This window comes from Colossoma macropomum, unplaced genomic scaffold (genome assembly GCF_904425465.1).
Source record: "Colossoma macropomum unplaced genomic scaffold, Colossoma_macropomum, whole genome shotgun sequence".
In the NCBI taxonomy this organism is placed as follows: Eukaryota; Metazoa; Chordata; class Actinopteri; order Characiformes; family Serrasalmidae; genus Colossoma; species Colossoma macropomum.
This window is the reverse complement of record NW_023495808.1, coordinates 81235-102161: the sequence shown is the minus strand read 5'-3', so window position 1 is coordinate 102161 and position 20927 is coordinate 81235. Positions and strand designations below refer to the sequence as shown.

Genomic DNA, 20927 nt, shown 5'->3' with positions numbered 1-20927 from the left:
AATTGTCATTTTGTGCGTTGTTTTGTGAAGGATTCTGATTGAATCAAATTGTTGTGAAGTTAGAGATTTACACCCTTTAGTCTAGTAATATAACAATAAGTAAAATATGTAATGTATAGTACTGTGCAAAAGTCCTAAGACAACCAAGAAAATTGTAGAAAATGTTTATTGTCTTGGCAGGAGTTGTGTTTTTACTAGAGAAAAATACTAAATTGTAATTGTAAATAATTGTACCTATATTACGATACTTGTATTGTTTTTGGGAGAGTTTCTCTTTTTCAATCATTTTTTGTCTTTGTAGTAGGACCCGTACTACTGATCATTCGCCTCACTACTCACCACATCACACACCACTAAAGAAAGAAAAGTTTGCATTCATTTGCTAAAACATTTGCTTTTTGCATTTGTACACTTGAGTGTGTTTAAATGTCAGTACGTTTTTACTTTCACTCATTTACAATCACACCTGTTTAATGAAGGATTGATCATCCAAACTAGGTGTTGGATTGAAACTGTAAATACTGTACTTTTTTGAAGATAGATTTGGAAACGGTTAGCATAACTTACTGACAGACGTTAAATCAATGTATTGTTTAGAATATACTTGATCGCTAGATAAATAGCCCCAGACAAATAGCTTTACATATCATTTTCTCATGTACATAACACTTTTGCACAGTACTTTATATGGGTCATTCTACTGAATTGGTTCAAAACTAGAGCTGAAAACAGATTTTAGACTTTTAACTGACTCCTTTTACTTTCAGTGACCTATACTTTAATTATTTTAATTAAAATACATTTTAACACAATTATAACACTACTGAAACTTTACCAAATGTTTTAGTACTGACTGTTTTGGTAGTGAAAGTTTTAGTTAATTTATAACTAATTTATAATTCAAGAATGTTAGGCAGTGCATGATTAGGGAATACAGCTTTGAACAGCTGTATACATAAAATTGTAATATTTTTTATTAAAACATAGAAGGTATGGATGCACTGATACCATTTTTTTTTCAGACTGAGTATGAGTATACGGTTTTAAGTACTTGCTGATACCATTTCTGATACCATAATGAGTAACCTGCTTAAAAATAAATAGGTTAGTGTAAATACAGTTGTTAGTGTAAATAAGTGCAATGCACCTTAACAGTTAAATCCTTCAAATTTTTAAATTAGGTGTATTAGTTAGCTATGTTGCGCTGCAGTGGAGAAGAATGCGTTTTGTTCCATGTCAGAAAAGCGCTTCTGTACAGCTGTAAGTATTTACAGTTTGAACCCTGTGATCCTAATCTGTCTCTTTAGCAGTAGTGTTGGACAGTATGAATCTGAACTGAGATCAATCTTTACATCTTGTTGGAGTCTTTTTGGCTGGTTGGCTGGTAGTTGAATGTCCTCTAATGCCACATACACTGTGTAATTTTAGAAATCTTGTTTTTTGTTGGTTCACAATGCACATTTGAATAGACCATTGTGTACAAATAAATTTCATGATTGTCATACTGTACAAAAATGATTGGTCCAATTAGCATGCTGCATGACACACAGCCCCACAGACAGCTCTGTCTATGAACAATTTCAAAATAACACACTACGCATTCAAGTACTGGGCACAAACACTGAAAAACTGAGCAGCTTTGCAAAATTGCGCCACACTTTGCCCTGAAAGTAAAATTAAGCGGTGATGTACATGGTAGGACGACAGGGTCTCTGTTTATACTTCCCAATTCTTTTCAGTCAAACAGAATAAAATTGGCTTATATATAGGCTTTGGTACCACAATTGTCGAGGTTTTTTGCCTATGTTTTGGTAGCCTGCATGTACCCACCTGTATAGAGGTAGTGATTGTGATTGTGTTCATGTGTGTTTAAAATTGGGCCAAAATCACACAGTGTATGCCTGGTGGAATGTTTAAAGTGACCAACGACTTTGTGTCCGAATGTCAGAAACACTTGGTTGTTTGAGCTGACCCTCATTTACTGCCGGCTTAAGTCGTTTGTTCATTAGCATGGCAGTGTTTATTAGCCTTACACCACATGCTGTAAGATGGTATCGGATATTCGTGTCATGCATTTTTGAGTGCTAGTAAATGAGCACGGTAGTGGGCTGATGCTTTGATGCATCTCTACAAAAAAGTTTTACTTAATTGCAGAAAATACAGTTTTAGAGGTTACACACTGACAGACTTTAGGACTCATTTACTTCAAAACAATGGGATCTAAGTGCTCATCATCTGGCCATGAGGGCCAGGGGTGCAGTCTCACTTCCTGCCGTAAAATGTAGGGGTGTGGCTAAAGTAAGTATTTTCACAAATTCAAGTTTAAGGGTTAGAGTTTGGGATAGCCGCCTCCCAAAAGAAAGTACCCTATAAATCATGATTTTGTATATGTTTAGCTCTTTTAGTGCCCTAGGTTTAATAGATCACAATCCTTATAAAAATCTAAAGTCTAAATACTTTTTTTTTTTTCTTAAAGGTTTTTTTTAAATGCTTGTTTTAGTGTGGAACCGTAATTTAAACTAATACGGTAGAATGGTCCAAATCATCTTTCTTTCCTTCTCTCTCTCTCTCTCTCTCTCTCTCTCTCTCTCTCTCTCTCTCTCTCTCTCTCTCTCTCTCTCTCTATTTTGCATGCACACACACCCTCTTGCTTTGTCCCAGATGTGCACTCTGAAGCAGTGCAGGCAGCGCTGGAGCGTCAGTGTGAGCGGAAGATGGCCGTCCCCATGCCCTCAAAACGACGCTCCCTCGTCGTCCAAACATCTATGGAGGCATATACGCCACCAGGTCTCTATGATAGGGCTGCAGAAGCTTTTATGTCAATATTAACTGTGTGTTCTGCCTTGCCTCATCTTAATATTAAACATAGGGGTTTTTTTTATGTACTTATGTATAAGAACATCCCACTTCAACAGACCAAACTTGAAGTAGGATGTCCTTCTGTTTATACTAAACACACAGGCACACAATCACACAACAAAAAGACCTACACAAATCCGGTATAATTGCTGTGTCTGTTTTTTGTTTTGTTTTTTTTTGTTTTGTGAACTTTGTAGGAAATTCCAAAAAAATGAGGACTAGCCTGCAATGTCAGGTCCAACAAACAAAATGGTCCTGACTGTGTGAAGTGCTTTTTAAAAAAGCTATGTTTCTTTTTTTATTTAACTGGGAGAACAAAACCATTTCTTAAATTCTTGTTACATGTAAGTACTTACATACATTTACATATACCTTCACTAAGAACTTTATTAGGAACACCTGTACACCTACTCAATCATGCAATTGTCTAATCAGCCAACCATGTGGCAGAGTGCATAAAATCATGCAGATACAGGTTAGCAGCTTTAAGTATTGTTCTCTTCACATCAGTATGTAGAAAAAATGTGATCTTAGGGATTTTGAGTGTGGCATGATTGTTGGTGTCAGATGGACTCGTTTGAGTGTTTTATAACTGCTGATCTCCTGAGATTTTAACAGTCTCTGGAGTGTACTCGGAATGGTGCAATAGAGAACAAAACATCCAGTGAGCAGTGGTTCTGTAGATAGAAACGTCTTGTTGAAGAGAGAGGTCAATGAAGAATGTCCAGCCGACAGAAAAGCTATGGTAACTCCGATTACCGCTCTGTATAATTGTTGTGAGCAGAAAAGCACCTAAGAATGCACAACACGTTGAACCTTGAGGCAGATGGGCTACAACAGCAGAAGACCACATCAGGTTCCACTTTTGTCAGCCAAGAAAAGAAAGTTGAGGCTACAGGTGGCACAGGCTCACCAAAACTGGACAGTTGAAGACTGGAAAAACATAGCTTGGTTTGTTGAATCTTGATTTCTGCGGATGCACACAGATGGGTCAGAATTTGGCACCAGCAGCATGAATCCATGGACCCAACCTGCCTTGTGTCAAAAGACCAGGCTGGTGGAGGTGGTGTAGTGGTGTGGGGAATGTTTTCTTGGCATAATCTGGGCCTGTTAATACCAATCATTGTTTGCCACAACCTGTTTAAGTATTGTTGCTGACCATGTGCATCCCTTCCTGGCCACAATTAGCCCATCTTCTAATGGCTACTTCTGGCACGATAATGCACCATGTTAAAGTCATGTCAAACTGGTTTAATGAACATGACTTCAGTGAATTCAGTGTTCTTTGGTGGCCTTCCCTATCACTGGATCTGAATTCAATTGAACACTTTTGGGTTGTGATAGAACATGCTAATTGCATGATGCCATCATGCCAGCATGAACAACAATTACAATGGAATGTTTCCTACATCTTGTGGAATCCAAGCCATGAAGAATTGAGGCTGTTTTGTGAGTAAAGGGAGGCCCTACCTAGTATTAGTACAATGTCAGTGAGCTTATATATAACACACAAGTGACATACAGTGCTGTGCAAACATCAGAACCCCCCTCCCCCACCCCCCACGACCACCTTCATTTAATTTCCACTCAAAATAGCCAATCAATGTCAAGAAAAACACAGGAAAATGACACTGAAGCCCCCACAACAAATTATTATTATAAAAATGTTCTGTTAGTGTGTCCGCCATTTGCCTGGTGCAGCATCCGTTCTTTTCAGGATACTTGCTTTGAGTTTTTCGGGAATATTTTTCCACATCTTCAAAGTTCAGTCTTAGACGTTGGTTGCAATTTTTGCTACTTCCAATCCACAAAATCCCACACACATTTAGTGATGTTGAGGTTTTGGCTATGGGGTGGCCAGTCTATTGTTCTGAGAACTCCATCAACTTCTTTGTTTGATCGCAGGTGTTCTTCTTTTTTTACCATAGAGTTGATCTATCTTCTCATAGTGGAAGGAAGGACAGAAACACCTGTGAATGTCTTCAGATCTGAAGCAAATGTGGAGCTTTTCTCCTCTCTCTCAAAGATGAAAGCTTTAAGGACTGTTATCTGATGGTGACAATTGTCTGCCTTTTATTCCAGTTTTGGAAACTCCTGTTTTTCATTTCCTTTTGACTCTCTTCAGAAATATCTCTTGACAAATTAATAACCTGTTCTTAATGGTCATTTTGACCAGAAATTATACAAATGAAGGGTGGTCTCTGACTCTTGCACAGTACTGTATGTATGAACTCATGTCCTAATGAAAACAAACAAACAAATTTGTTTGGTAGGCCTACATGCAGCAGTAGGCTGTGACTGAGCTTGTTTTCCTGCTCTCTCTTCACGTAGACTCCTCATCAGGCTCAGAGGGTGAGGGATCTCTGGGGAGGACTGGTGGTGCAGGGGTTGAGGCCTGGATTAGTCAAGCACTTCGTGGATCATCTTCATCAACCACATCATCATCCTCATCACACAGCAATGGATCTGCCAATGCTGCGCGTCTAGCAGAGAATAACGCACACACTTACAACAGTGAGTACTCTAGATCTGCACAGTATTTTTCTCCTTTGTTAAATGTGGTTGTGATGTTAATCTTTGTAATACTAATATCCACAGAAGACCGCAATAGAGTTCTCTGATCAGTCACAGTCATGTTTATTTAGTGTGTGCTGTGAGCGTGCTGTCTGATCACAGGTTTTTCAGTGTGTTTCACAGGTGTTTCAGTGGGTGTTTTTACGGATGTAACAATACGCAAATTTCACAATATGTATTACCGTTTTTACATTTACATTTCATAGAATAAGAAAAGAATTGCCTACATAACGCCAGCATTGATTTTTGTATTTATTTCATTTTTAGTTGTTCCCAAAACATTTATTTTCAAAGACATAAAAAAAGAATAAAAACAAAAAAAGAAAACATAAAAAAAATAAAGAGAAGTCCAGATTTCTATATAAAAGTAAACTAAAAATATAAACTATAAGGCCACATCTTAATATTAAACAAACAGAACGTAATATGTTCATTTACATTCTTGTGTTTCTGTATTCAGTGTGGCTCTTACCTTCTCCCCATCCATATAGAGGTGGACTCTACAACTAAATAGAGGTGCAAATCGTTAGCTGTTAACATTCCTACGGTGCGAGTTCTTTGTTTAACCTGTGCAGAATTGACACTTAGAGGCTGCATAAATCCTGTAGGGAGAAGTAGCTGCTCAGTATTTTCTCCTCAAGGCTGAAGTTGGCTTCCTATTCACCAGCTTCTTATTAAAATGTTTTGTTCCACCTTAAATGGAGCAGCAGTAGCATGAACATAATATTTCAAAAAAGATGTCTAACTTCTGCCTTGAGTTTTGTCCTTGCTCCGGTAACCAACACATTTGGGTGATGTTTTCACAAATGAAGTAACATATTTAAAGGTGTCTGTATCCAACTGGGAAACCTAGCCATTTGAAAAAACTTTGCTACTCACCACCCAAGCTAGGCTAACCAAGCCAGTTTTTTTCTAGTTCTGAGAGCTGCACAGTGGGGTCTTTTTTTTTAAAAAAAAAAGGTGATGGTTACTTTTAGGAATATAATAAAACATTTGAAACCTTTACCGTTATCACACATTATAAAGCACAAAGTCTATCAGTATTTATTTCATATTGCATATCTTCTTGCGACCCCTGAATCCAAAAAAATGAATATTAACATGCATATTCTGAAACCCCTAGTGTGTCGATGAATCAAGATGTTCATGTAATACAAAAAAGTTATTTTGGTCAGATTAATGCCAGGCACTTACTAACCTTGTTTTTTTTTTTATTTACTAATGCATTTTAATATGTTGCAAGTGTATTGCAATCACAGTATGAAGCAGTATAATTCTTAGTGGTATTTTGTTGTGCAGTCTTTCACACACACACACCACACACACACGTTCTGCACAAACATGAAATGGAGGCCCAAACTTGACCCGTACCCATGATTTTAAGACCTGATCCGAACAGGCCCAACTGGTACCACAAAATTGGATACCAACTTAAACCAACTCACACTGCTGCGTACCACTAGTTCAGGCTTTGCCTCATTCACAATTGCAGCTCTTAAACAGCATTTACAGGGATGCAGACATTTGCGTTTGCTGTTAAAGCCTTGTTAAACAGGGCTGATGTCCTCAGCATTGATGCCACCAGCTTTTTAATTACTGAATCATGTGCAAAATGCATTACAAAATACCTCTGTCATTTAGAATTAGAGTTTAAGCTTGAGGTAGGGTAGTTAACTCCAATTAAAAACAGCCTTCCTAACGGCGTAAATGAGATGCTACCAGCTGATCAACATTGTACGCACATACACTCACACAAACAACTGTTTGTACACATTGTCTATTATAATTCTTATTATTGTTGTTTTATTATTTACACAAATGTATTCATTCTGTTCCTTTCTCTCTCTGCAACACACCCCCCGCACACACAGTCGGGCCAATTGCTCATCTATCCCTGAAGAGGCGGGGTTTAAGGGAGATGGGTGTGTCATTAGAGAATGGTAACCTGGGTCGTCGCTCTTATGACTACCAGTCTGACCGGCCATGGTCATCACTGGACTCAGAAGGTTAGTATCTGATATTACAATAAACTAAAATCTCTCAGGCCTTAGCAAAAGCTCGCTCATACTGTCCTCTAAACAGAGCTGTACATTAGAACTTTAATCAGGCTGAGAAATTTAGGTCTGAATCCAAATAGAGCCTGTCGGCGTTCTGTCTCAACTGACCTGGACCTGACCAACACCAACCAGATACTCAATGAAACTGATGTTCTGTTAAGTTACGATGTAGTGACAGTGAAGGTACGTGAAACGAGTAGTCTAACTATCAGCCGTCCAAATGTAAATTCTGTTTTAAAGGGTCCATATTGTATATTCTTTTTATATTTTTTTCAAACCTCCCTTGATTCCCTTAATTAAAATGTCTGTTTTTGTTACTGTGCCTTCCAAACTTACATTGACTGGCCACTTCATGAAGTGTCCCTCTTTGTCTGTACCCTTATTGTCCATATTATCAGCTCTACTTACCATTATAAGTGCACTTTGTAGTTCTGTCATTACAGACCGGAGTCCATCTGTTGCTCTGCATACTTTATCCCCCCTTTAGCCTGTTCTTTAATGGCCAGGACTCCCACACAGCAGGTATTATTTGGGTGGGGGATCATTCTCAGCACTGCAGTGACTCCAGTGTAGTGGTGGCATGTTAGTGTATGTTGTGCTGGTATGAGTGGATCAGACACAGCAGTGCTGCTGGAGTCACTGCTGGACTGAGAACAGTCCACCAACCAAAAATATCCAGCCAACAGTGTCCTGTGACCACTAATAAAGGTGTGCAGGAGGACCAACACAAACCTACAAAGGGTGCTGGTTTTCTGACATCATGAAAACAATGAATTAATGAAGTAATGAGTACAGAATGAGCTGATTTAGAGGCATCGGACCAGGGAGTGCAGGATAGATTTTGAAACTTTGACAATGTTTGCATATTGCATCAAAGTTTTTTTTTTTTTTTAAAGGAGAGGAAAATGTATTTTTTATGACATGAGCTATTTAAATTCCGTCAGCAATCAGTGCCTCCAAACAATATCCCAAAGTATTAAGTCTAAATAAACGTTACGGTGTTGTACCTTTCAATCATAGAAGTTTTGATTGTTTTGATTATTTTGATTGATTAAGTCATGTTTGGTCAATGCAATGTGCTGTAAGACAGAAAAAGGCTCTCTGCTGATAGACTTTGTGGTGGAATTTCGAGTCATTTCTTGTGGATGACAGGATGTGGGAACCAAACAAAGTAGGAGAAAGCATAAGGATTCTGGAACAGTGTGTTCAGCCCACATGCTTTTCTGGGACACGTCACTGTCTGCAGTGCAAATTTTAAAGCCAAGGCCGCACAACAAGGCTTGCAGTTTATGGTTACCCAGCTAGATGTTTTCCAAAAACACATGAAATGTCCACTGAAATTGGGGGATTTTAAAGTGTATTTGTGTGGTGATAAGTAAAAGAGGCCATAAAAATCTGGATTTTTAGTGGGTGATTTATGTCTGTGTGCTAGTGTCCAGGGGGATGGCGGGTTTCCTGGGAACCTCAGCTCCAAGGAATGTGTCCTTTTATACAGAAACAAGAATAAACGATAAACAAAGTTAAATGTTTTGTGTGTGTGTTTGTGTGTGAGCAAGTTAAAAATAAATGTTTTTTTTTTTTTTCTGGTGTGACGCAGACAGTCACCCGGCCCCCCCTGACATCACAAGCTACACGTCAGACCCACCCGCTGTTACTGTGGAGCGACCACAGGTCACCATGCCAACCAGAGCTCTGCCCAAATATGGCAACGCTGAGCTTATGGAGACTGGAGACGGTGAGAAAAGATAGTTTGTTGTTCCTGTGTTCCTGTGCTTTGTGGGACCACAGGGACATTGACAAGGTCAGAAAATCCTAAATGGATTTTCAGGACAAGAAGAACCCTTATCAGGGAGGCTACCAAGATGCCTACAGCAACATTAAAAAAGCTAGAGGAATTTCTGGCTGGTACTGGTCACTCCTAGAATGGGACAACAATTCTCCATGTTCTGCATATGTCTGGGCTATGGGCTAAAACAAAAAATGGTACCCAATTAAAAAAAAATAAATAAAAAGATCATTCAAGCCCATCTGAAGTTTGCAAAAAAATACAAAGGGTGAAGTTTTTTAAATTAAATTTTAAATACGTTTGGTACAGCAACACCACAGTTCATTAGCTAAAGAACAGCATAGCAACCTGGTGGTGGGAGCATCATGTGTGGGGCTGCTTTTCTTCAGTTGGGACAGGGGTTCTAGTTAAGATTGATGTTATTATGACTAGCTCTAAATATCACAAGTGTCTAAGATTGGCCCAATCAGAGCCCAAACCTCAATCCTATAGGTCACCTGTGAGATGACATTAATCATTTTTGTGTCTGTGTGTTTGTGTATATATATATATATATATATATATATATATATATATATATATATATATATATATATATATACATACATATATTAATGTCAGTGATTAATTATTGTATAGCCTAATGTCTGTCTGTAACGTGTATATTGTATGGAAATCTATCAAAATTATTGTCTGTGATAATCAACTTTACGATACAGATGCAGCAGATAGAGATTAGGTTGACACTTGAGTATGTCTTTAAAAAAAAGTAGTATTAATATGTGTGTGTTTTTTTTATTTGTGCATATTTGGCTGACTGTTTAGGAGTGCCTGTGAGCAGTCGTGTGTCCGCTAAGATCCAGCAACTGGTCAACACTTTGAAAAGACCAAAGAGACGTCCACTGAGAGAGTTCTTTGTTGATGACTTTGAGGAACTGCTGGAAGGTATCCTGTCTAACATACCAAGATCAAACAATATTTTTGTACAGTTATGTGTTCTATGTTTGTGTGATCCATTTTAATTCAGGTTTACGTAAAAAATATGTAATTTTGTGCATTGTATTCTCTGGTTTGGTCTGTTATGCAGTATGGAAATATTTTTTTATCATGGAAGATATTGTTGTGATGTATTCTTTGTTGTTTTGCCCTGCAGTGCAGCAGCCTGATCCTTCATTACCACGTCCAGAGGGTTCAGAGTCAACAATAACACAAGGGGAAGAGCTGTGCGGACTCAAAAATTGCCCTGCCTCCATGGAGGCGGCTCTGCAACGCTGGGGGGCCATCGCACCTAAAGCACCTTGTCTGACTGTCACACATGCCAGCACTAAACAACCCTACACTCTCACCTATGGTATGTATGGAATTCATGTTTGAAACACTCACAAACACAATCTGATTGTCATACACATGAGTGGACACTCCGATATGCCATGTAGGGGACAGCGCAGTTCGAATTAACTCAAATATGAAAATCACATGATTTCCACAGCTGCACATTTGTCATTAACATCCAATAAAAGTAACTGTGGCGGTGTTTTCCGTGAAGTATTTAATTTTCCCAACGTTTGCTGTCGACCACAGGGCTGAAGTAAACTGGGTGTTGATTTTTTTTGGAAGCCATGGACGCCGCACCTCTCGTTTAGTTCCAGACAAACCCAGTTTTATACAACAAAAAATGAAAAACTACAGAGCATCCTCTTGCCTTTCTCCACCTTAATAAACAATCTATATTGCTAAAGCTCCCGTCTGATATCCACTTTTGGTCTCCTTGCCAAAGATTGTGCAGCAAAACATGTGAATGCAGCATTAGGTTTCCCGCGCACACTGTCCAGCATAGTCTGCCGAAGGCGTCCTCCAGTGCAGGTGTTACTGATATTACTGGTATTGCTGGCATCACCACTGTTTTGCTTACTTAAGACTCAGCATTCTTCAGTGACCAACAAATTCACTGTAGTAGATGAAAATAACTTTGCTTTTATCAAGGCAGCCACGAATTAAACTTCTTGCCATTTAAAATCTGTATTTGAAAGAGAGAGTCACAGCAACAGCATGCAAGCAGCTGGGCTTCAGGCTGCAGCTACGTGTGATTCGAATCGTCCTACTAAGAAAAGGCCTTAACAACGTTAACAAAACAATGCTAGGCCCAAAGCAAACTTGAGGAAACAAATGCATTAGCAAATTTAGATAAAATTAGAAATCCAATTTAAAGCTACTAAAAACTTTAAAGAAAACTTGGAAACCTGTTCGTTCACAAAATGTTTTTAATCCAGTGACGAAGGCTCAGTCATGGCCTGCAGAGCAGGCATCTACTTACATGCATGTGTATCCCATCGAACCGATGAACAAAAGTGCGTACACATATACATGTGGATACCCAGTCAGAACAGAACTGATAGAATTCTGATAGTTGTGGTCAGCTTCCAGCTTAATTCTAACCATACACTAGAAGATTTTGACAAGACTCTGACAAGACTTTTAAAAGACTGATGTCTGACACTCTTACATCTAAATACAATGTGTCTTTAATCGCATAGTTTTAGTCACAAACTATTGGCATGAGCCAAGACTAAAAACTTAAGACAGCTATCTTGACCACCTTACACCAATCGATCGAGATGACGTGAGCGCACCACAACTCTAGCAAAACTCTCATGATTTTATTCTGACTTTGGAAATTTGTCTGCCAAAAAATGCCTAACATGTGCTTAAGGCTGAGACTATCAACACATTAACTTTAACACCACAAAACATTGTGTTTTGTATGTCCTTACACTGCTTTAAGTACTGCTTTAGTTGTAGGGTTTTTTTTTAATAATTTAAAGGAACTGCTTTTCTTCACTGTCCACAAATCATCTATAATGATCATCTTTATTTACTCCACACATTCCCGATCGTAGACCTACAAGATCTCAAAGGATTTAAAATTGTTCCTAAATTTTAACTGAGTGATTGTACTGAATGGCAACTTACATTGCCATGTTGGAATATTCATCAATTATTGTGATTTTCCTCCTTTTAGAGTCCATATACGGAAACCATGCTGCAAAAACATCTGTTTTGTATTCATTATTTCTGTGGTGTCACATCGATCCACCTATTCAGGCTACAGCAGTTTAGCTCCACCTGTTCATACTAATGTTTTAGGTCACTGTTTCAGCTCTGAGTGCTTTTTGAATGTGACACAATACAGAGCAGGCAATTAGAAATTAGAGTTAATTTATTTTAGATCAGTCTTAAAGGCACAGTAACTGAAACAGCCTGTTTATTTACAAGGGATAAAGTGGAAAATGGTCATGTATTATTAAATGAATTATGACCACGCGGATGTTATGTGATCTCAGTGGAGGTATTAAAAAATAAGAAAAGACAGGATAAACACATTAAAAACTGTTTCCAAACATCAGTATATAACACGTGAATGTGGGCAATACTTTTTGACTGCCAGTAAGAGTAACTATCTCTCTCTTCTCTCTCTCTCTCTCTCTCTCTCTCTCTCTGCTCCTGCTCTCTCTCTCGCTCCTGCTCTCTCTCTCTCGCTCGCTCGCTCGCTCTCTCTCTCTCTCTCTTGCACTCTCTGGCTCTCTCAATCCCTTTTGCACTTTCTCCTGACATTCAGGAGTTCAGGGTTATTATGGGATGCCTTCGTTAGCACCCCCTTTTCTCACTGCTGCAGCTATTTATGTTCTGACCCAGTCATACGCTCATGTTACAGTTATAAATACAGACACTCACACACACATCTCTCTGACGCACACATTTGGGCACAGATACATTTTCTGGCCCACTCATAAAGTTTTCACACTGTCAGGCTGAGCTTTACAGTTCCAGACAAGCTTGCTTTTTTGTGAGTTTGATATTAAAATGGTGTTAATTTCACACTAAATAAAGGATATCAGCAGTTCTCGCAATGCCACAGTGGAACCCTGAACTGTTACTTTTTCTGTCAGAGCTGTAATTCCAGGACTGGTCAGCACCAGAATTATGGACGCTTTGTGCAGTGGATTGATCATAGTGCTGAGCTGTATTGATAAAATTCAATATTAGAGCATTTTTGTATACAAAGCACCTCATGGACCTGGCTTGTAACTCGCTCACCCTCATACTCCCTCATTCGTGTTCGGTAGGCTGAAGATTCTGTTAGCACTGAAATAGTTTTTGGTGCTTTGCTCCAGTGACATTGTGTGTCTAAATTTATCACGGTATTATGATGTTTAAGTTAGCATTTATAAAGTTGAAAACCCTGAGTACTGCAAATCTATACTAGATTAAAAAAGAACATCCAAAGAACATCTGTCAACCTAGCTTTTTTATGATAGGACTATTTCTATTGTATTTTCTTCTTTTAAAATTACAAAGGGAACCATACACAGTACTGGAAATGTTAACCAGACAGATGCTAGAAAAAGAAACTCACTCTTGCTGTTTTAGTTTTTATGTGTTTTAAACTCTTATTTCTTTATAGTTTTTATTTATCAGTACTGCTAAAACAAAAATGAATATCGTAATGTGACACCACGGTATAGATTATATGTTGTACAGCAATACTTGCTTTTACGGAAACCAGGTTACTGACTCTGGCCTTTTAATTTTGCTTGAGCTCTGAACCTGCCAGCATGTAAAAATAGCATCTTAATGAGTTTAATGTAGATTGAGTTCATCATTGTGTGTGTGTGTGTGTGTGTGTGTGTGTGTGTGTGTGTGTGTGTGTGTGTGTCTCTTTCTAGGTAAGCTTTGGTCCAGGAGTATGAAGGTTGCGTACTACATCCTCCACAAACTCGGAACCAAGCAGGAACCCATAGTTCGACCAGGAGACAGAGTAAGCTTAACCCAAGCTGTATGCTGATTCTCATATACAGAGTAAACTGTTTCTGCAACTTGAAAAAATAAACAAGCCAGTTATCAAATCATTACAACTGGGAAATTTCCCATAATTTAGATGCCATCTCATAATTATGACTTTGTATTTCATAATTATGATGTAATATTATAAAACAGTGTTTTATATTTGAGTGTTCTATTATTATGAGATATTAATTCATAATTATGAGACAGTATCTTTTGCTTTTGAGAACTTACGAAATGTTATGTCATAGCCATGAGAATCTTTCTCATTGTTATGAGATATTAGGCCAAAATGGCAAAAAAATGACTAAATGGCTTAATTATGTGGTGTAAAAACATACTTCCATTTAAATACAACACAGAGTTAGCTTTATTAGGTTTTCTGTTGATGTTAAATTGTCATTAATGTTCTGATAAAAACTTGCAAAACAAAATGAATGCAACAAAAAGCAAAAAGTAAAGTATGTGTGTGTTGCGTCAGGTGGCGTTGGTGTACCCCAATAATGACCCTGCAGCGTTCATGGTAGCGTTTTATGGCTGTCTGTTAGCTGAAGTCGTACCTGTACCCATTGAGGTTCCACTCACCAAAAAGGTAACGTCCACTCAGCAGATCTGATACCAACAAACATTAATAAAAAAACAAAACATTTTGGCTTTCATAAATGCTATGTTTTGGTTTTGATTGAGAAATAATGAGTCGTTTATCTTTGTCTGTTATTGGCAAATGGATGTTCTGAATCTTATTTGATGTTAGTCATGTAATGCTTTTACGTTAGATATTAATGACACTTGCTCACTCTCTCACTCACTCTCTCTCTCTCTCTCTCCCTCCCTCTCTCTCTCTCTCTCTCTCTCTCTCTCCCTCTCTTTTCCTACCTCGCTCCCGGAAGGACGCAGGGAGTCAGCAGATTGGATTTCTGTTGGGCAGCTGTGGGGTTGCTGTGGCGCTGACCAGCGATGCATGCCACAGAGGCCTTCCCAAGAGTCTCAGTGGTGACATCATGCAGTTCAAAGGTCAGGTACCTCACCTGATGAGCATGTCAGCTTACGAATGGCTGTGATATGTCATCATAATATCTCTGTGTTTTCTTTATTCATATTTATGACCACTCTTTTTCTCTTCATGTGAATGTCTTTGTGTTCAGCATTACCCACTCATGCCCTGGTAATGTTTTATAGAAGGACATCCATACAGCCCAGCACTGTTAAATTAGCAGAACTGCAGCAATTTACAGAGCTTTTCCTTAAAACCTTTACAGCATTTGATCTTAATAGTAATAAAAACAAGTGTGTTCTGAAATAGCCCTAGCTCTGTGTTTATAACATATGTTGATATGTTTTTCTTGTATCAATGTGTGTTTTATATATGTGTGTGTTTTTACTTAGGCTGGCCAAAGTTGCTGTGGGTGGTGACAGAGTCGAAGCATTTATCTAAACCTCCCAGAGAATGGTATCCTCTAATTAAAGACGCCAACAATGACACAGCATATATTGAGGTAAGTGTGTGTCTGTGTTTGTTTTATTGAGGTTTCTAGTGTTTGTGATGAATGGACACTATAAGACATGTATAGCTTGAGAAATCAGAACTTTTTTGATTGAATGACAGTATAAGACGTGTAAGGATGGAAGTGTTCTTGGAGTGACCGTGACGAGAATGGCCATGCTGACACACTGCCAAACGCTCACACACACCTGCGGATACAAGGAGGGTAAGACACTCACTCGCTCACATCTTGGTGGACTCACAGAGGTATGTGTCGTTGGAGTTGGATTTTTTTTTTTACTAGATAATTTACCAGATAGCATAGTTTTACCAGAGGAGGTTCTGTAATGTAATTCATAAGGGATTTAACTGAGTGATTCATGCATAGTTTTACCAGAGGAGGTTCTGTAATGTAATTCATAAGGGATTTAACTGAGTGATTCATGCAGGATAAAGTATCTGTGTAATTTCCCCAAATAATCTCATACAGTATGGACTGACATGTCATTAACTCAGTATTCACATTAGCTATATGCACCACACTCTATACAGCTATACACACTTATTTATTGATTGATTGATTGAGTAGAGGTTCCTTCTATTAGGATAGCGGTGTTTTATCTCTCTGTCTGTGTGTTTTTGTCTGTTTGTGTATATTAGCGGAGACGCTGGTGAATGTGTTGGACTTCAAGAAGGATGTAGGACTGTGGCATGGCATTCTGACGGTGAGAAATCTTTAAGCAATCAGGGTTCCCATGAACCTGTGAAAAATCTTAGAAAGTCTTAAAATAGATTTGAAACATTTAAGGTCTCAAAGTGTCTGAAATTGTCTTTTTTATTAGTAGAGATATTAAATTCAAGCATGTCAAGGCATATTTTAATGAAGATAACAAAGCAGTTTAAATGTCTGCAGCCTGTTATTTTTGGAAAATGAAAAATATGTTTTATTTAGAAAGTAGTAAATGTATGTTTGCGGTGTTGTGCAGTGGAAATTATTATTTTTGATTTGTTGAGGTCTTATTGATTTGATCTTTTTTTGATAATCTCTCTCTCACACTGTTACCCAATATTCTTCTCACCCCCCCCCACCCTCTCTCTTTCTCTCTATCTCTCTCTCTCGCTCTCTAGAGTGTACTCAATATGCTGCATGTGGTCAGCGTTCCATATGCTCTCATGAAGGTGAATCCATTGTCCTGGATCCAGAAAGTCTGTCATTACAAAGGTATACACACACACGCACACACATAAACACACAGAGTAGTTGTGATTAAGAGAAGATGTGATGTTTTAGTTTAAAGAGAAGCACCTGCACTGTGACATATAACAGACACAGAGTTGCTCAGAATGTCCCAGTTCTCTCTTAACACGCAGCAAGGATTGGAAAGCCTCTTTTTGTCATAGCATAATTTCTTACAGCAATAAATTGATTACATTTGCGTAATCTGGTATTTGATTTTTTTTGATCCCAGAACACTTCTAATCTCAACTGAACATTTTCTCTTCAGTTTTTTTGTAATAGCAGAATGGAGATCTCTGATTTTTATTGTTGTTTTCTTCTTTGTCTGTTTGTGTGTTGTGTGTTTTGTATTTGTCTGTGTGTGTGTGTGTGTGTGTGTGTCTGTAACTGTGTTTCTCTTTATGTATGTGTGTAGCTAAAGTGGTCTGTGTAAAGAGTAGGGATCTACACTGGGCTCTGGTAGCACATAGAGATCAGACTGACCTCAACCTGAGCTCTCTACGCATGCTGCTGGTTGCTGATGGTGCAAATCCATGTAAGTGTGTGAGTGTGTGTGGAGGTTAATTAACAAAATCTCACCCCTGGTAGTTCTAGTGTAGTAATGTCTGGTTTAAACATTCATACCCTTAAAAAACAACATTAATTATTTAATATCTCTCTCTCTCTCTCTCTCTCTCTCTCTCTCTCTCTCTCCCTCTCTCTCTCTCTCACAGGGTCTATCTCGTCATGTGATGCATTCCTGAACGTGTTTCAGAGTATGGGCCTGAGGTCAGAGGTCATTTGCCCGTGTGCCAGCTCACCAGAGGCTCTAACTGTAGCATTGAGGAGGTCAGTACACACACACTGAGACACATGCTCTCAGTCACTTTATTCCTGAGACAAAAAAATTGTCTTTTAAAACACTGTCCTCCCTAACGTGCATTCTCAATGATGTTGCTGCATTTATTTTGACAAAAATGCACTGGAAAAGGCTTCACACCTAAGTCGCCTTATGTAATTGCTCTGAAGAAACAAGTCAATAGTATGCTCTTGATTTTTCATTGATTTGAAAAGTATGTATGGACTTGCTAAGAAACTGGAAAGCACATCCAACAATAAATTCAGCATCGTGCTTCTTATATATAGTGGTATAAAACACTGTAGCACGCATAAAGCTCTACATGCTGATTCAGTGGGCCCCAAAAAGTATTTAGTCAGTTTAACCATTAGTAAACTTTTATACCGGTTTGTAGATTACTTCATAAATTGTTTAATGAATTGATATGTTTCAGATACATAATTTTAGCATAACATTTAACTCAGTATGGAAAAAGCCTGGAGAAGAATTCCATTCAGACTGCTCTGAGGGTTCTGTAAAGCACAGAGGTGGAAACCTCTACATCTGGTTGTTCTTACAGTGCTGTCACTGAGCTTGTGTTCACTGATAGGATCAGAATTGTCAGAAGTATTTTGGATGCAAAGAAATTACTCAAATGACAGAAGATTAACAGCAGGTTAACAAACGTTAACAAACTGGCCTTTTAAAGATCTTGACATGGTCTGTTTAAAATAAATGGCACATGGTTTGACATTTTGACAATTAATACACTTTTAAGTATGGCACAAATGTCCACATACTTTTTGGGGCCACTGTATTTCACCATACCTAATGCAGAATTGCACGTGTCACAAGTACTTTGTCTCTAAATGTATCGCCTGTATGGTCTTATGGATGAGGAACAGGGTTAAGAGATGTGATGCATTCAAGATTAGTGGAGCATCCTTGCTCTGGGCTATAACCGCTATAGCATGTAATGTAGTTATGATAGTATGTGAGCTTTGTATATAGTTTGTTTGCTCAGGAGGCTATGTGAAAGGGTCTCTGAAACTGTGGGGGAAAAGGTTCTTCTTACGGTGAAATCTAGTCTTACAGTCGTTGTGTTGTATACATTTTGTGTTTCTCCTGCAGGCCAAATGAAAGCAGTTCTAAGCCTATGGGCAGAGGGGTCCTCAGCATGACTGGGCTGAGTCACGGTGTTATCAGAGTGGACACAGGAGAGAAACTCTCTGTCTTGACACTGCAGGACGTTGGCAGTCCTATGCCTGGAGGTAGCGTGTGTGTGTGTGTGTGTGTGTGCATGAGATCAGAATTACAGTACATGGTAGAGCTGCCTGTGGCATATTTGTAGTTTTATGACTGATTTTCCCCTGATGCTGCAAAGTTGTCATGGGTAGATGTACTAAGCATGTTCATGCAGTAGGCTGTCACTGTTTCTTGATTACCCTGAAAAATAAATAAATAGTAAAATTTACCAATAAATCAGTAAATCTGCTCTGATTTGTTGCCAATTCACATGATGTTGCACATTTTTAAATTCTCTTGGTAATCTCTCTAACAGTAAGAAACAGAGCCTGATGACTTATAATTTGCTATATAGTATTTTCATGTTTTCTTTTAATTATTCCTTTTTAAAGCTTCCATATTAATCATTTTCCAGTAAAATTTTGGAATCGTTGAGAGACTATGCATGATTTGTTATTACCAATTTAATTTTAATTGCTTGGTCTTTTTCAAATGAATTGTCAAAATATTTGGCCGAATACTCAAATACTAATATAATCAATAGTGACACTAGTATGCATGGAACTGTTAGTAGAAGTTGCCTATCCAGAAGCGAGTTGTTCAGTTGAAACTGATTTGCTCTCTCTCTCTCAGCGTTGGTATGTGTAGTGAAACCGGAAACTATTCCTCAGTTGTGTAAAACGGACGAGATTGGGGAGATCTGTGTGTCATCCATTGCCACAGGAACATCCTACTATGGTCTTACTGGCATGACCAAGAACACGTTTGAGGTCTGAATCTTTTCCCTGCTTCAGAATTTTTGCCTTTATAAACTTTTCTAATATTCACAAATCAGGTTACACTGTATGCCCAAAGGTTTGTAAAGACTTGCTTAATAGTTTGTCCCACTACTTCACCCTCTACTCTTATGAGAAGGCTTTACACTAGACGCTGTAACATTGCTGTGAGGGTATGATTGCTTTCAGCCACAATAGTGAGAATTACTTCTGGATAACAAACAGCACACCAACTAATCCCAAAGGTATTCATTGGTGCTCCATCACTCCAGAGAATGCAGGTCCACTCTGCCTCTGAGTGTCCCATTCTGTTGTCAGTAGGGCTGGGTATTGTTTTGATATTGATGCCAACACCCATATCTTGACTTGCAAACCAAAAGTGGGTGTGGTGTAAACCAGAAATAAGTGTGAAGTGTTGAAAGTGTAATTACTGAACATACTGGACTGCAAACTAAGCAAGAATCACTTACGTTGATAACATGCATATGGAGTGTAGTTTAGGCAGCCAATCATCAGTCTAGATTTGGAACAAACATGCTTATTGGCTCATTGACTACTGACCATTTAGGTATTGAAACTTGGTTAGGAATGCCAGATTTTTACATTTTTTTTAGTAAGTAGTGTTGAAGTAGTTTGGTTGGTAGCTTTGAAGTATTAAATTTCGATACCCAGCTCTAATTGGCAGTGCTTTTCTATGGCAGTTAAACAAGCCGTGTGTCTGCAGTTGAACGCCTGTGTCAGCAATGGGTGCATCTTACGCTTGCTCAGTTGGACATATATTGTGTCCATCTCATTGTTCTTTTACTAATGTAATGTAACAAATGCGCTCCTTCTACTTTATTGTATGTGTGATTTACTGAAATATGGATGTTTCTCTCTCCCTCTCTCTCTCTCTCTTTCTCTCATTCTCACTCTCTCTCTTTCGCTGGTGTAGGTGTGTCCTATGTCCAGCAACGGTGTGCTGGTGAGTGAGTGTGTTTTTGTACGCTCAGGGCTGCTGGGATTTGTAGGCCCGGGCGGAGCAATCTTTGTCACAGGAAAGTTGGATGGGTTGATGCTGGTCGGGGGACGGAGACACAGTGCTGACGACATAGTCGCCACTGCTCTTGCCGTTGAACCCATGAAGTTTGTATACAGAGGAAGGTATGGGAGTGTGGGTGTGTGTGTGTGTGTGTTTGCATTAAAAACATTGGACTAAAGCAGTTTAACCAGAGAAAATGATATGGAAGTACAGGCTATGCATTTAGTCTC

General features: G+C 38.6%; 1 protein-coding gene across 2 annotated transcripts in view; it reads left to right on the top strand.

The window, feature by feature from the left end:
- dip2cb (disco-interacting protein 2 homolog Cb) overlaps positions 1-20927 on the top strand; it is a 54495-nt gene that overhangs the window by 17911 nt on the left and 15657 nt on the right. The window contains exons 4-21 of one of the 2 annotated variants that reach the window (XM_036563533.1): positions 2662-2787; positions 5191-5373; positions 7305-7439; positions 9088-9225; positions 10102-10221; positions 10430-10627; positions 14001-14092; positions 14600-14710; positions 15009-15132; positions 15505-15614; positions 15725-15827; positions 16262-16326; positions 16730-16823; positions 17254-17373; positions 17552-17666; positions 18787-18926; positions 19534-19670; positions 20611-20819. In XM_036563533.1, the coding sequence (XP_036419426.1) occupies positions 2662-2787; positions 5191-5373; positions 7305-7439; positions 9088-9225; positions 10102-10221; positions 10430-10627; positions 14001-14092; positions 14600-14710; positions 15009-15132; positions 15505-15614; positions 15725-15827; positions 16262-16326; positions 16730-16823; positions 17254-17373; positions 17552-17666; positions 18787-18926; positions 19534-19670; positions 20611-20819 (2320 nt within the window). The remainder of the gene's footprint in view (positions 1-2661; positions 2788-5190; positions 5374-7304; positions 7440-9087; positions 9226-10101; positions 10222-10429; positions 10628-14000; positions 14093-14599; positions 14711-15008; positions 15133-15504; positions 15615-15724; positions 15828-16261; positions 16327-16729; positions 16824-17253; positions 17374-17551; positions 17667-18786; positions 18927-19533; positions 19671-20610; positions 20820-20927) is intronic. The other variant, XM_036563534.1, reaches the window with a different exon arrangement.